Source organism: Littorina saxatilis, linkage group LG5 (genome assembly GCF_037325665.1).
Source record: "Littorina saxatilis isolate snail1 linkage group LG5, US_GU_Lsax_2.0, whole genome shotgun sequence".
Lineage (NCBI taxonomy): Eukaryota > Metazoa > Mollusca > Gastropoda > Littorinimorpha > Littorinidae > Littorina > Littorina saxatilis.
This window is the reverse complement of record NC_090249.1, coordinates 16,422,666-16,437,071: the sequence shown is the minus strand read 5'-3', so window position 1 is coordinate 16,437,071 and position 14,406 is coordinate 16,422,666. Positions and strand designations below refer to the sequence as shown.

Below are 14,406 nucleotides of genomic sequence, written 5' to 3'. Positions count from 1 at the left end.
TACTCAAAAAGGTGTGACGTTTTACAACCGAAAATGCCAACGAAACGAATGTGGTAGTGCTTCTTAATCTCTCTATTATCCCAAAGAGTGAAGAGAAGTCTTTTTACTTTCTATGTACAAACCTGCCCTTTTGTAATAGTAATTACTTTTAATTTCTGAGAAATTAAAAATTACAAGAAGAGCAAACGCTCGATCGAGTCACTTTCGCAGTTCTGAATATTATATGATGGACAGGAAGAAATTGCTATTCACAACACAATACAGATGTAAATAATTTGATGTAAAGAATAATCCTATAAAGTTTGAATCAAATCCGATGAATAGTTTCAGAGATATGATATTTCAATTTTTTTCCTTCAAGACATACCTGTGACCTTGAAAAAGGTCAAAGGTCACCAAAGCAGACGTCAAAGTGTAGAGGTCACTGGGAGTCACGTTCACATAAAATTTGAGCCCGGTCACTTTTATAGTTTCCGAGAAAAGCCCAACGTTAAGTTGTGTGTTGCCGAACAGAAAAGGCTAGTTATCTCCCTTGTTTTTCTGATAACGTTCGTAAAAGGCTACAGATGTAAATACTTTGATGTAAAGAATAATCCTACAAAGTTTCAATCACATCCGATGAACTTTGTCAAAGATATAAAATGTCTAATTTTTCCTTTGACGCTGACCTGTGACCTTGAAAAAGGTCAAAGGTCAACGAAACCATCGTTAAAGTGTAGAGGTCATTGGAGGTCACGACTAAACAAAATATGAGCCGGATCGCTTTGATAGTTTCCGAGAAAAGTCCAACGTTAAGGTGGTGTCTACGGACGGCCGGCCGGCCGGACAGACTAACACTGACCGATTACATAGAGTCACTTTTTCTCAAGTGACTCAAAAAGTAGAACCCCTGAGAGATCAAGCATACAAATCAAGAGTTTTCCCTGTACAGTCATGTCTCAATACAAAAAAGTAGAAATCCTGCAAAATCAAGCACACATACCTTATAAGAAAGCTTAGAAGACAATACAAATTGATTCTGATTCTGAAAATTGATTCCGATTCTGATTCACACCAAGCGATTTCCATGTACAGTCATGTCTCTCTGCAAAAAGTATAAATCATGAGAGATCAAGCATACGTACAAATCAAGAGTTTTTCCTGTACAGTCATGTCTCAATACAAAACGTAGAACTCCTGAGAGATCAAGCACACAAATCAAGAGTTTTCCCTGTACAGTCATGTCTCAATACAAAACGTAGAAATCCCGAGAGATCAAGCACACAAATCAAGAGTTTTCCCTGTACAGTCATGTCTCAATACAAAACGTAGAAATCCCGAGAGATCAAGCACACAAATCAAGAGTTTTCCCTGTACAGTCATGTCTCAATGCAAAAAGTAGAACCCCTGAGAGATCAAGCATACAAATTAAGAGTTTTCCCTGTACAGTCATGTCTCCATACAAAAAGTAGATCTCCTGAGAGAGAAATCCCGAGAGATCAAGCACACAAATCATGTTTTCCCTGTACAGTCATGTCTCAATACAAAACGTAGAAATCCCGAGAGATCAAGCACACAAATCAAGTTTTCCCTGTACAGTCATGTCTCCATACAAAAAGTAGAACTCCTGAGAGATCAAGCATACAAATCAAGAGTTTTCCCTGTACAGTCATGTCTCCATACAAAAAGTAGAACTCCTGAGAGATCAAGCACACAAATCAAGAGTTTTCCCTGTACAGTCATGTCTCAATACAAAACGTAGAAATCCCGAGAGATCAAGCACACAAATCAAGTTTTCCCTGTACAGTCATGTCTCAATGCAAAAAGTAGAACTCCTGAGAGATCAAGCACACAAATCAAGAGTTTTCCCTGTACGGTCATGTCTCAATACAAAAAGTAGATCTCCTGAGAGATCAAGCACACAAATCAAGAGTTTTCCCTGTACAGTCATGTCTCAATACAAAAAGTAGAACCCCTGAGAGATCAAGCATACAAATTAAGAGTTTTCCCTGTACAGTCATGTCTCAATACAAAAAAGTAGAAATCCTGCAAAATCAAGCACACATACCTTATAAGAAAGCTTAGAAGACAATACAAATTGATTCTGATTCTGAAAATTGATTCCGATTCTGATTCACACCAAGCGATTTCCATGTACAGTCATGTCTCTCTGCAAAAAGTATAAATCCTGAGAGATCAAGCATACTAATCAAGAGTTTTCCCTGTACAGTCATGTCTCAATACAAAACGTAGAAATCCTGAGAGATCAACCACACTGTTAGGAAACGCTGTCGTTGCTGAGCTTTGGTTTAGTTTTGTGTGTTGCATGTAGTTGACTTTTTTGTACTTTGTGGGAAAGTACCGATATTATATTTTGTAAACACAATATTTATGTTTGGACGAGAATGCAGGTGAACTTTCTAATTATTCCGGATGCTGGCGCTCACGTGGTGCGCAGGGTGTTATGGGTAACTGAGCAAGGTCAGTTCATAGCAACGGCTATGGCTTTTCGTTTTGCTTGGTTACCACCCTTCTAAGGGCAGGTATTTTGAGTGTTTTTTTCGACATCTAGCATGTGAGATTGAAGTCAATGTATTTATGAGAATTGGAGTAAGAATATGTAATTTAATGGCTTTTGTCAAAATCAGTAAACACAGCTGAGAACTAATTCTCAACTGATAAAAAAAACTGTGTCTTAGAATGACTAGAACTGAATGATGTTCCTGACAATACTCTGTTAACAAAAAGTGACAACCACAGCATGAACAACAGTGATCTCAATGACTAGTCGACTCGCACGGTTGGCCTAGTGGTAAGGCGTCCGCCCCGTGATCGGGAGGTCGTGGGTTCGAACCCCGGCCGGGTCATACCTAAGACTTTAAAATTGGCAATCTAGTGGCTGCTCCGCCTGGCGTCTGGCATTATGGGGTTAGTGCTAGGACTGGTTGGTCCGGTGTCAGAATAATGTGACTGGGTGAGACATGAAGCCTGTGCTGCGACTTCTGTCTTGTGTGTGGCGCATCTTATATGTCAAAGCAGCACCGCCCTGATATGGCCCTTCGTGGTCGGCTGGGCGTTAAGCAAACAAACAAACAAAAAATGACTAGTCCTTGCACCTGTTCTTTTGGATTCTGTTTCTTACAAAATCTTTGACGTTTCGCCACGTCCTGTTCTTGAGAGCCTTATCCTCTATGAGACACTTGACAATAACCTCTTTGCCAGGCAGATGACCCAGGAGGATGTAGCTTTCCAGGTGTCTGAGCACAGCGCTGACTTCATCATCAGACCAGGCTTTCCTTGCTGCACAGAGAAAAATGATACAATGCTTGAGAATTTCCTCAGATTAAACACAGACAACACCACAACAGACAGCAAACAATTACAAAAGCACTACCTTCACAACTTATGTCATGGCACTGGGGAATAGAACTGTCCAAAACAAACTTTCAGAAAAAGCACATTCCAAAAATACGTAAAATTGTATTGTATAATGCACAAGAAGAGAAAGTTTTCCAGTCATGTGTCAGTAACTTGTAACTTGTTTTTCATGTGGGTTCTGAGCAGACGAAAACCAAGGAAGCCTTGTCAAATGTTTACATTTCTATGCACATTTGGTCAGTGATTTGACGAAAAGCTCGCGCTCAGACATGCAAGTTCCGCAAAGACTGATAACTTACTAAAAAAGAAGAGCAAACGCTCGATTGAGTCACTTTCGACGTAGAAAAAGGTCATGGTGGTCGAAACATTATCAAAACATAGGTCAAAGGTCAACTTAACATGGATATAAGTGTACATCATACCCGAGTACGCTAGTACTTGGGCTCAGCAGACTTTAATTGTGTGTCTGTCTGTCTGTCTGGATTTAACAGCTTATTGCTGGGAAACTACTGGGCGCAGTTCGTTCAAAAGTTGATACACTAACTTGATAATAGGTCCGATTGATCGTATTAAAACTTCATAATGTTAGCTGGGACCTAAATGCGAAATAATCCACAAAAACGACTCTTGGCGGTGGGCGCAATTCGCGGTGGGATAGAACTGCTGTTCGGCTAATAGAACTGCCAGCCAGCCACCGACACCTACAGGCTTTGCGTGCATGTGCCACTTCGCGTGCGCGCGACCTGAAGTTAGCACTCTAGGCATTTGAGTTCACTGGCAAAATTGTCAGAGTTAATGGCTTGGTGGAAAGCACGTCCGCCTATGGCCAAAGTGATCCGGGTTCGATTCCCGGCATAGGCGATTTATTTTATCTATTTTTTTTAAATTCTTGTTTACTATTGTTTATCCCCGAGTACGCTAGTACTTGGGCTCAGCAGACTTTAATTTTTCACAAAAACGACTTAACAGTGGGAGGAATTCACACCGGCGGGGCAACACGCAGCCTGATAGAACAGCCAGCCAGCTCGCTGGTTATTTCCCGCATCATCACACGCACGCAGAGGATTTTTGTAGGTCAGGTTGTGGGAAAGTCCACAATGTTCCACAGGGGAACTGGTTGTGTTTGTATTGTTTATTTTCTCACAGTGATGTTGATGGTTTTTACACATATTATGAGGAACTTTTCTCAGATGTTGGATCCCGAGACCAGCCTCTCGTTTACGATTGTAGAGATCGATCAGCACACACAGAACAATCGCTTAAGTTTAATTTCAGAAACCAACATTCACACCACAGGCATTCCAAACATTTATATTGTTAAGTTATGAAGAGGGTCGGCAGTATATTTTTCACTGTGATCAAATAAAAGAGAAAGGCCAGTCACCACACACATCCTCGGCTCGCATGCAATGCATTTATATAGCAAAGGGAATGCCTGTAATTCACACAGAGCAATCACTTGGTCTTAAACGTGCACAAGACAAAAACTTTCATACTGGGGGAGCGAGCCAGTCTGAAGAGTACTCGGGTCCAGCGCGAGCGTTTTTTATTCCTTCAATTATCCGATCCTCTGAATAATAATCGAAAATTTTTGATTAAATTTTGATTTAATATAATATACTTACCCAATTCTTATGAATGCATTGACTTTAGTCCCACATGCTAGATGTCGAAAAACCTCTCAAATTACCTGCCCTTAGTAGGGTGGTAACCAAGCTAAAAGCGACGCCATAGCCGTTGCTATGGCCTGACCTTGCTCGGTTACCCATAACACCCTGCGCCCCACGTGAGCGCTAGCATCCGTCATGTTCATTCGAGACTATTAGTCAAACAAACCCCCAAGGACATAATCCAGCGGGGACGGATGGGAGGGTATTAACTATAAGAATTGGGTAAGTATATTATATTAAATCAAAATTTAATCAAAAATTTTCGATTTAATCACATATTCTTACTCCAATTCTTATGAATGCAGATTCCTCCTAAAGGCGGAGGGAACTTACTTATGTCCTTGCAAGCACCTGCCCTGCAGCCACCAAAGCCGGCAAAGCACTGGAGCCATCCAGTCGCGTGCAAGAGATGTCACGAAGGTAGAAGTTGATGAATACATCGTCTGACTTCCAGTAAGCTGTCTGCAAGACATCGCTTAATCGCCCTGAACGTAAGACGGCCACAGAGGACGCCCAGGCCCTGGCCTCATGTACTCGAGCTGATGTCAGAGGAAGGACTGAACGCCCCCCCCTCTCCTTAGAGAGCCACCACTCATAAGCTCGTCTAATGAGGGTCGCCACCCATCTTGTAAGGGTCAATTTCGATATGTCCCTGTCATATTTCGTATTCAATGAAATGAACAAAAGTTTTTGGCTTTTGGCCCTAACCAACTGAGTGCGAGCCAAGTAAGACTTCAAGGCCCTAACTGGACAGTTAGCTAAGTCCGGATCGTGCGAAGCTAGGATAGTCCCAAGCGGGGGGACTCGGACCACGGGCGGGGATTGGCCTGGCTTTTGATTTTTCGCGAGAAAACCAGGCCGGAAATGAAGCGACATTGAACCATCGCGCTCAAACGCGATGTCTTCCGACAGACCCGACAAGGCATGTATCTCACTGCCTCGCCGAGCAGTAGCCAGAAGAAGCAGAAAAACCGTCTTGCGTGTTAAATCAGTCAGGCTAGCAGCCTGCAAAGGCTCAAACGCCCCAGAACGCAAATATTCTAAAACCAAAAATAAGTCCCATGCCGGGACAGAGGTCCGTCTCTGCGCTTCCTGGAGAGCGGCCCCTTTGATCACACTAGCAATCACTCCGTTAACGTTGATCAATCTGCCTATCTGTCTCAGAGTAGCAGATATAGCAGAACGTCGGACTCTCAAAGCAGAGGCCGAACTGCCCTGAGCAGACAAAAAAGAAAGATGATTTGCCACCTGTAACGAGCGCGGGGCCACAGCATTGACCCCCGTCTCCCTACACCACTTGGCCCAGGAGGCCCAATGGCAAGCATACACAGACGCAGTCGAGGACCTATGCGCCTTAAAAACCAAATCCAGCGTAGAGTCTGAAGCGCCAGATTTCCGCAGTTCCGACCTCACAGTCTCCAAACGTGTAGGCGCAGGGCCTGCGGGTCTCTGTGCGGGATGCCTGTTCTTGGCTGAACGAGCTCTCCCCGCACTAGATTTAGAGGGATCGGAACCCCTTTTGCCAGCAACAGCAGATCTGGAAACCACTGCTGGGAAGGCCACCAGGGGGCTACCAGCAGCAGGAGCTCCGGACGATCCAGCTCGGCCTTCCTCACCACTCTGCTGAGTAGAGGAAAGGGAGGATATGCGTAGGCCTGAAGGCCGCTCCATGAGATCTCCAACGCATTGCTTGCCCAAGCTTCCGTGTCCGGAAAGGGAGACACGAAAATGGGAAGTCTCTTTGAAAATCTCGTTGCAAATAGATCGATCATGGGCTTCTCCACCTGTGCCCACAGGCGTTGGAGCGCCCCGTGAGTGATCGTCCATTCGGTGTGCAACACCTGAGAGGACCTGCTGAGCGCATCCGCCAGAGCGTTGAGCTTGCCCGGCAGGAACTCTGCTGAGATCATGATCCGATGCGAGTGGCACCACACCAGAACCTCGCACGCCCTGCCTGACAGGGAAAACGACCGAGCTCCTCCCTGCTTGTTGATGTAGGCAGCGACAGTGGTATTGTCCGTGTGCAACCGGACATGTCTGCCGCCCACCAGAGGGAGAAACGCAAGCAAACCGAGGGAAACAGCCTCCAACTCCAGGCGATTGATATGCCAAAGACGCTGGGCCTGAGTCCAAAGACCGAAGGCCGCCTGGCCCCCGATGTGGGCCCCCCACCCGGCCATAGACGCATCCGTAAACAGGTCTATGTCCGGAGGGGGCAGAGAGATGGGGACCCCCTGAGAGATCCAGTCTAGGTCCAGCCACCGAGCCGTCGCGTGACTGAACCATCCCTGCGTGGAGACGATTTTGTCCCAATCCTGCGAAGCCGGCTCCCAGAGAGAGCTGAGCGCAGCCTGGAAAGGCCTCTTGTACACCCTCCCTAAGGGAACCAGAGTTGCCATAGATTCCATTTGGCCCAGAATCGAGGTAAGGACCCTCACCGAAGCCTGCTGGCTGCCAGCCACGGCCGAAATGAGAGCATGAAGCTTCTGAATCCTCTCCTGCGTAGGCCGGACCGTCCAAGCGACAGTGTCGAACGCCATACCGAGGTAAACAAACCTCTGCGAGGGAGTCAATTCCGACTTCGCTTGGTTCACAGAGAACCCCAGGCTCAGAGCCCGGTTCAACACTACCTGAGTGTTCAAGAGGCACACTGATTGACTCTGACTCAGAATCAACCAGTCGTCGAGGTACGTCCGTAGACGAATACCTCTTTGCCTGATCAGCGCGGCCAACTGTCTGATCACCAAAGTGAAAACCCACGGGGCCAGGGACAGCCCGAAGGGCAGAGCCCTGAATTGAAAGATCCGATGACCCCAGCGGAACCGGAGCCACTTTCTGTCCACCTGATACATAAGGATATGAAAGTAGGCGTCCGTCAAATCCACCGAAGTCACCCAATCTCCCCGGCGTAGGGCCTCCCTGACCGAAGCTGGCGTTTCCATACGAAACTTGATCTTCCGCAGAAACTTGTTCAAGACCGAAAGATCGAGAACAGGCCTCCAGCGGCCTGACGCCTTGGGCACAACAAACAGGCGTCCGTAAAACCCCGGCGAGGAGTGATCCACAATCTCCTCTATAGCCTCTTTGGCCAACAGAGACGTGATCTCTGTCTCTATGGCCTCTCTGGCCTCTAGGCTGGCCGGAAAACGAAAGGGAGGAGGAACCCTGGTCAAGGGAGCCTTTTCCCCCTCCCACAACAGGCGGAATCCCGATCGCACCACCCGCAAAATCCATTGGCTGTGCACTAACGCCTGCCACATGGAAATGGCCCTGGTGGGGCCCCCCGCCACCACAAAAGTGGGGGGAACAGGGGTGATGTGATCGGGAGAGCCTCATTGGGGGGAGGGCTTTCGAGCCCCCCCCCTCCCCTTCCCGAACGAGGGTTTCTTAGGATAAGGAGCACCCTTGGCTGGTGCGCCCTTATCTCCCTGTTCCTTAGGACGAGAGGCGTTGTGCTGCTTCTTGTTCCAGGCAGGCTTAGAAGAAGACTGAGATTTCTTTGGGATTTTAAACGAAATCCCAACGAGATGTCTGTCTTTAGCCTCCTGAACTTCCCGCTGCCTTGCATCCAGGGCTACTCTACCCAGGAGAGAGCCCTCAACAAAAGGCGAGGAACGAAGCGAGTCCACAGTGGACTGCTGGGAAAAACCTGCTTGAGACAGCAGCAAATCACGCCGTGAAAAGACAGCATGAGCATACAGCCTCGCTGAAATGCTCATCCTCTCAGAATTCACCATCCCCAAAGCAGCAAGCAGTATGGAGATATCACTGGCTGAGGCGTCTTCCCTGAGTCTAAACGGCTCCAAAGAGCCAGCCACAGCTCGAGTAAGAGCTCGGAGCAAAGACTCTGCCATAGAAGCCAATTCCAGATCAAGACGCCCAATCTCCTCCAGAGAAGAGAGAGAAGCGTCCGAGAACGAGACCCCTTCCTTAGCAGAAGGTTGCTTTGGCAACAAGGCAAGCAACTCCGGCGGAATTGGCAAAGTTGCCCTCGGCAAAGCAAAAGTCTGAACAAAGTTCCTTGACTTCACGTTCCAGTCCAGCTTTTTCTGCACTAACGGCGAAAAAGCAGTGGCCTGCGCGTTTGACGCTAGCCATGGATCGGCTGAAGCAGGCGCTGTATCATGAGCATGCAACAAAGGGAAAGGAGTTGGCGACAGACCGCTGCCCTGAGGGGCCGGTCGAGCCAAAAGTTGCGACATGTGATAAGCCACGGCAGGCGATTCCACAAAACGAAACGATTGTGAACTCTCCTGCGAAGGCCGAAAATCATTCGCCGCGGATGGTGGAAAAGAGACATCCTGTCCTGAATCCACCACCCCCTCCGGAAAGTAACGAGCTGCCACACAAGCCGCTCTTCTCATGGCTTGCCTAAAACCAAAAGGCAAGACTACACACTCCTCATCTTCCACAGAAGAATCCGAATCCCCAGCCTGTACAGTATCACTGTACACAGGAGGGGAGACAGGAGCAACAAAAGCGTGACCCGATCCCGCTTGCCACCCACCATCCCCCCCCTGCCCCACTGGGGGTAGAAGGGTAAACAGTAGGCACAGAGGCCCGCCAAGAAGGCGGGGGGAGGGGGCCACCCAACAAAGCCGCGCCAGGCCCATTGTCGGTCGACCGCTGACCGGGCGCTTGGCCCCAACAGTCAAAACCGGTCTGGCCAGTTTGAGCTACCCCGCCCGCTGCATGCGGTGGGAGTTGGCTCGTAGCTGTAGCAAGCGAACCCTGCGAGGGGTACGACTGAGAGAGAGGAGAGGCCGTGAAAGGCCGCCCCCACCCGTCAACCTGCTGTAGTCCCGATGCCCCACCACCCCACCACCCCTGCTGGGGAGAGGGGCGGCTGCTAGCAGTGGACAATAGCGGTACTGACTGAGACGCCAGTCCAACAGCGGACACCCGATCATGCCCGGCGGGCGAGAAAGGGTGGGCCGCTACACCAGCCCCCACCCAGTCCCGCCCAGTGGGCGGGAAAGAGTGAGAAGCTGGCACAGCCCCCTGCCCCCAGTGGGGCAAGGTGGGACCAAGCCCAGGCTGTGACTTACCATGCCCCCTCTCTCCCTCTCCCACAAGGGGAGAGAGCTGACTTCCCGCTGCAGTGTTGCTAAAAGCAAGCTGAGCGGGAAGAAAAAGAGAGGAAGCAGACCCCCTCTCCTTACGGAGAGAGTGTTCGAGCGCAACCGCAGCACTACCAGAGGCAGAGAGGGAAGGCCCGAACTGGTCAGGTGCACCAAGCAAGTGCGCAGAAGAAATGGCCGCCCGGCCACCCCCCCCATCCGCGGGAGTCGCCATAGTCGATGACGACGACGACCCCAGCCGAGCCAGGGAGGAAGGATCCCCTACCGCCGGAGGCAGAGGCGGGACCCCAGAGCGAGACGCAAACTGTTGAGAAATAAAATCAAACAATTCGGACTTTAACGAGCCCAGGGCTGAAGGCCCCGGCTCCTCACCCCCATCGGGGGACGCGAGCTGTGAGCGAACGGAACCCGTCCTCGGAGGGATAGGAACATCAAACGAAGTGCTATTTGACGGATCTTCTACCCGCATAATAGGCAAATCAACGCTCTTGGCTTTACTCTTAGCTTTAGCTTTCTTAACTGGGCTAAGAGCCTTGTCACCTTCCAGTCTCGCACTCAGTTTAGCTTTGTTGTCTGCCATTTTAAGACCGGCGAAAACAGTCACCCAGAACAAAATTATCTGCGTGCGTGTTCAAAACAAAGCTATCAACATTTACATTCCAAACGTAAAAAGGAAAGATCTCACCAAAAGGTAGACGGACAGGTAGACCCCCAAGAACCGGCTAGTCTCACGGACGAGCAGGCATGTGAAGGCCAAAAGTGAGAGCGAAATTCGGACACGTCCACCGTGTGTTGTCGAAAGTCGAGAATGAACATGACGGATGCTAGCGCTCACGTGGGGCGCAGGGTGTTATGGGTAACCGAGCAAGGTCAGGCCATAGCAACGGCTATGGCGTCGCTTTTAGCTTGGTTACCACCCTACTAAGGGCAGGTAATTTGAGAGGTTTTTCGACATCTAGCATGTGGGACTAAAGTCAATGCATTCATAAGAATTGGAGTAAGAATATGTGATTAAATTATACATTATTCACTGCTGTTTGATGCGTCGAGGTCAGATGCCATGATTGTTTCACCTGTCAGTGCAAAAGTTACCCCGAAGTCCGTAGGGCTGAGGGGCAACATTTGCACCGACAGGTGAAACAATCATGGCATCTGACCTCGACGCATCAAACAAAGGTGAAAAATGAGAGCGTACCACCAGAAGACTGAAGCGATCCAGGTGACTGTGTCGCACCAGAAGACTGAAGCGATCCAGATGAGAGCTTACCACCAGAAGACTGAAGCGATCCAGGTGACCGTGTCGCACCAGAAGACTGAAGCGATCCAGATGAGAGCGTACCACCAGAAGACTGAAGCGATCCAGATGACCCTGTCTGGCCACACAGCTGCGGATATCCAGTGAAGTTGTGGTGTCCTTGTCCTGAAATAAAAAAAAAGAGTAAAATTAAAAAGTCTCTTTTTGGATACCAGGGCCGTGGTTTACTTAAAAATGCTGTCAGGGTCTCCGCCAAGTTGTGGGAAGAAACAAACATCTTGACAAAAGTCTCGCAATAACTTTGACCAATCATACAAGCGCTCAATTCCCACCGTGTTAAACGTAAACCAGCTGCTCAAAATGCAGCCCTTCCCAGTCTGTGTCCGTACAATTTGACGGTTTTGACCCTTTCAATACGTATCAGATTTACGCCGTCGACCTGCTCCACTGAATTTAACAAGTTTTCCAACGAAACAAAAGTTTTACCGACAATAAACTTCCAGATCCATCTTCTTTAGCCAAGTAGGCAACGACGAAAACGTAAAAAAACAAACGATGGCGGTCAGTCTCGAGAGAACTGATTACTAAGATTAGTCATACAAGCACACAAGTCCCGTGCATCTTTTGAGCCGAGTTCAATACGTGATTTATGGCTCGAGCTTGCTGGCTTCTGATTGCGCGGTGCAATAATATTAAAATAAGGCTCACGATTGCTGGCTTTTGATTGTGGTTCAATAATATTAAAATAAGGCTCGCGCTGGGCTGCATTTGATTGGAGTAGAGTTTTGACTTGATTGACAGGTGGTAGGGTCCATTCAGCTCCTGCTGTGTTAATTAACAGTTTAACGAAAAAATCCTGCCTTAGTATGGCCACCAGCTCATCTCCTCTAGTGCTTGTCAATGAAATTTGATACCAAGCATTATATAGAAACAAATCATTTTCTAATTAGTTCAAATACCTTTTTGTGAGGCTGCTGTTTGAGGATGGGTATCTTCTTCATCGTCGTCGTTCTCCTCGTCAACAATGATGTCATCGCTGATGTCGACACTGTCCAGAGAAGTTGGGTTTGTTATTTCTCCTTTCTCCAACTGAATGAGAAGTTTTGCCACTTTCGTCACTTGAAGCGCTGCAGAAGGTAATCTATAGTAACGTCTGTGTGTGCGAATGTCATGACCCAGAAACTGAGCAACAACGTCAAGCTCATTGTCTGCAAGATTGTAGAGTTGAGTCATTGTGGCTACGTGCTTTCTCAAGGATGTGGACGTAATAAGTTCAGGGTGCTGCAAATCTGCTTGTTGGCAATGAATCTTCAGAGTGTCACTTCCGCGAATGTGTCCATTTCTATCACCATGACCAAAGCAGCTTTGAGAGAAAACAAAGTTGTTTGTTTCAGGAATGCCAGCTTCTTGACGAGATGCAATGAGTGTTTCAAAAGAATCTACCAAATTTGCTGTCAGCAAAATTGGAACGATTGTGCCAGTTTTGCCAATAATCTCCACCCTTTGTAATGATTTACTCAAAGCTTGTTCAAATGAAGGCAAGCTGTGCAGAATGTCATCACTTGTATCAAGCTGACGGTTTTCAAAATCTTGAACTTCCATTTTGGACACTTCTCCAGATCTTCGGCGGTTGAAGAGGATCACTTGACTGAGTAGAGCTTTACAAAGTGAATGTCGAGCTGTTGTTTTGTCCCGAGAAGAAGAAGCGTTTTTCATGTCCTTTTTTGCATCCTCTGCAACCTGTGATAGGTGCGACGAGAGCTTTTGTATATCTTTCGAGAGTGGAAGTCGCTGCACATTGTTCTGATGTCTTCTGTAAAGAGTTCTTGCGGCTGACGACGAAACCCATTCATTCCACCGAACATCGAAGACTTCTATGAAGTGCTTGCACTGCTGTCTCAGTTGCATGTCATTTTGCTCAATGGCCTTTGCTTGCATCAGAGTTGTTCTTTGCTACTGGTCACAAGTGGGGGTCAGCTCACACGGACGCATTTTTCAATACAGTCTAGGGGAGAAACTGGTCACAAAGCACCCAGTACATGCCAGAGAGATAGGAGAATCGGCACAATCAAAGAAAATACCAAAATCATTCAATAGATATGGAAATATTAAGATTTACTGTGAAAATGCCAGCAAAAATGGCGTCCAAAAACGGGAACGCACACTTGGTGCGTCTTTGAAGACTTACCTCCCGTTCTGTGTTGTTGATAATAGTCGTGTTTGTGCTGTTGTTGTTGAAATAGTATCTAATAAAACTGATGCAGTTCTTGAAATATTGCAAATTATTGCTGTCTTTGTGAAATGCGAGAGTGTTCTGAGGCGTAATCTGCATACGGCTGATGTCCCACATAGGGTACCCCACTTCGATCAGCGTATCACTCCAAATGAGCTTCATAGCAGAAAAGCAGATACACTACCAACACACTGCATAACAGATCTACAAGTCTGAGCCAGAATCATTGAAATTTACTTTCTGTATAAAATATTGCAATCAAATTTGTTCACGATGTCCCACAAATAACGCAGGTTACCCTCGCCTTCGATTCAAAGTAACTCCAATCTGACTTAATTACAATCGAAACGCAGATGACGAACTGATTCACCACAAATTTGTGGTATTTTACACACAAATTTCAACTGTGTTGTTTCGCGATAAACAGCCATAAACAAACAAATGTGGCGCCGTCACGTCGCCTTGGAAGGAATAACGCAGGTGACCAAGGCTTGTTTCCGATACCTGTCTGATTAAAATCATCGTTTTTTCACGAATGACGGCTCTTTGGCAGATCTGGTGAGTTGGAAACTGTCTATGAATGTTTCATTTAATGTCAAATGCGTACATTCTTGTCGATATTGTTACATTTGGGCTCATAAATTAAGTCAATCGTCGTGTTGTCCGAAAGTGACTTTTGTCAGCATAGAACTTACTGTGCTTTGATCATTGACTGAGAAGAATCTTCCGATGACACTAGTTCATTTCACTACGCGACTGCAGATCTGCAAGGAAACTTATGGCAGGGGAAATAAGCTTAACTGAAGACGA

The 14,406-nt window shown here is 47.3% G+C and overlaps 1 protein-coding gene across 2 annotated transcripts; it reads right to left on the bottom strand.

Annotated features, from left to right (window-relative positions):
- Positions 1-886: 886 nt before the first annotated feature.
- On the bottom strand, positions 887-12,953 carry LOC138966407 (uncharacterized). 2 transcript variants are annotated; one of them, XM_070338637.1, is made up of 3 exons: positions 12,323-12,953; positions 11,304-11,528; positions 887-3,279 (listed from the first exon to the last, which is right to left on the bottom strand). In XM_070338637.1, exons 1-3 carry the CDS (start codon positions 12,395-12,397, stop codon positions 3,169-3,171), a joined length of 411 nt encoding a protein of 136 aa, XP_070194738.1. In that variant the 5' UTR covers positions 12,398-12,953; the 3' UTR covers positions 887-3,168. The 2 variants fall into 2 exon arrangements, with proteins under 2 accessions (XP_070194738.1, XP_070194737.1); XM_070338636.1 differs by having other exon boundaries at positions 11,376-11,528.
- Positions 12,954-14,406: the final 1,453 nt, after the last annotated feature.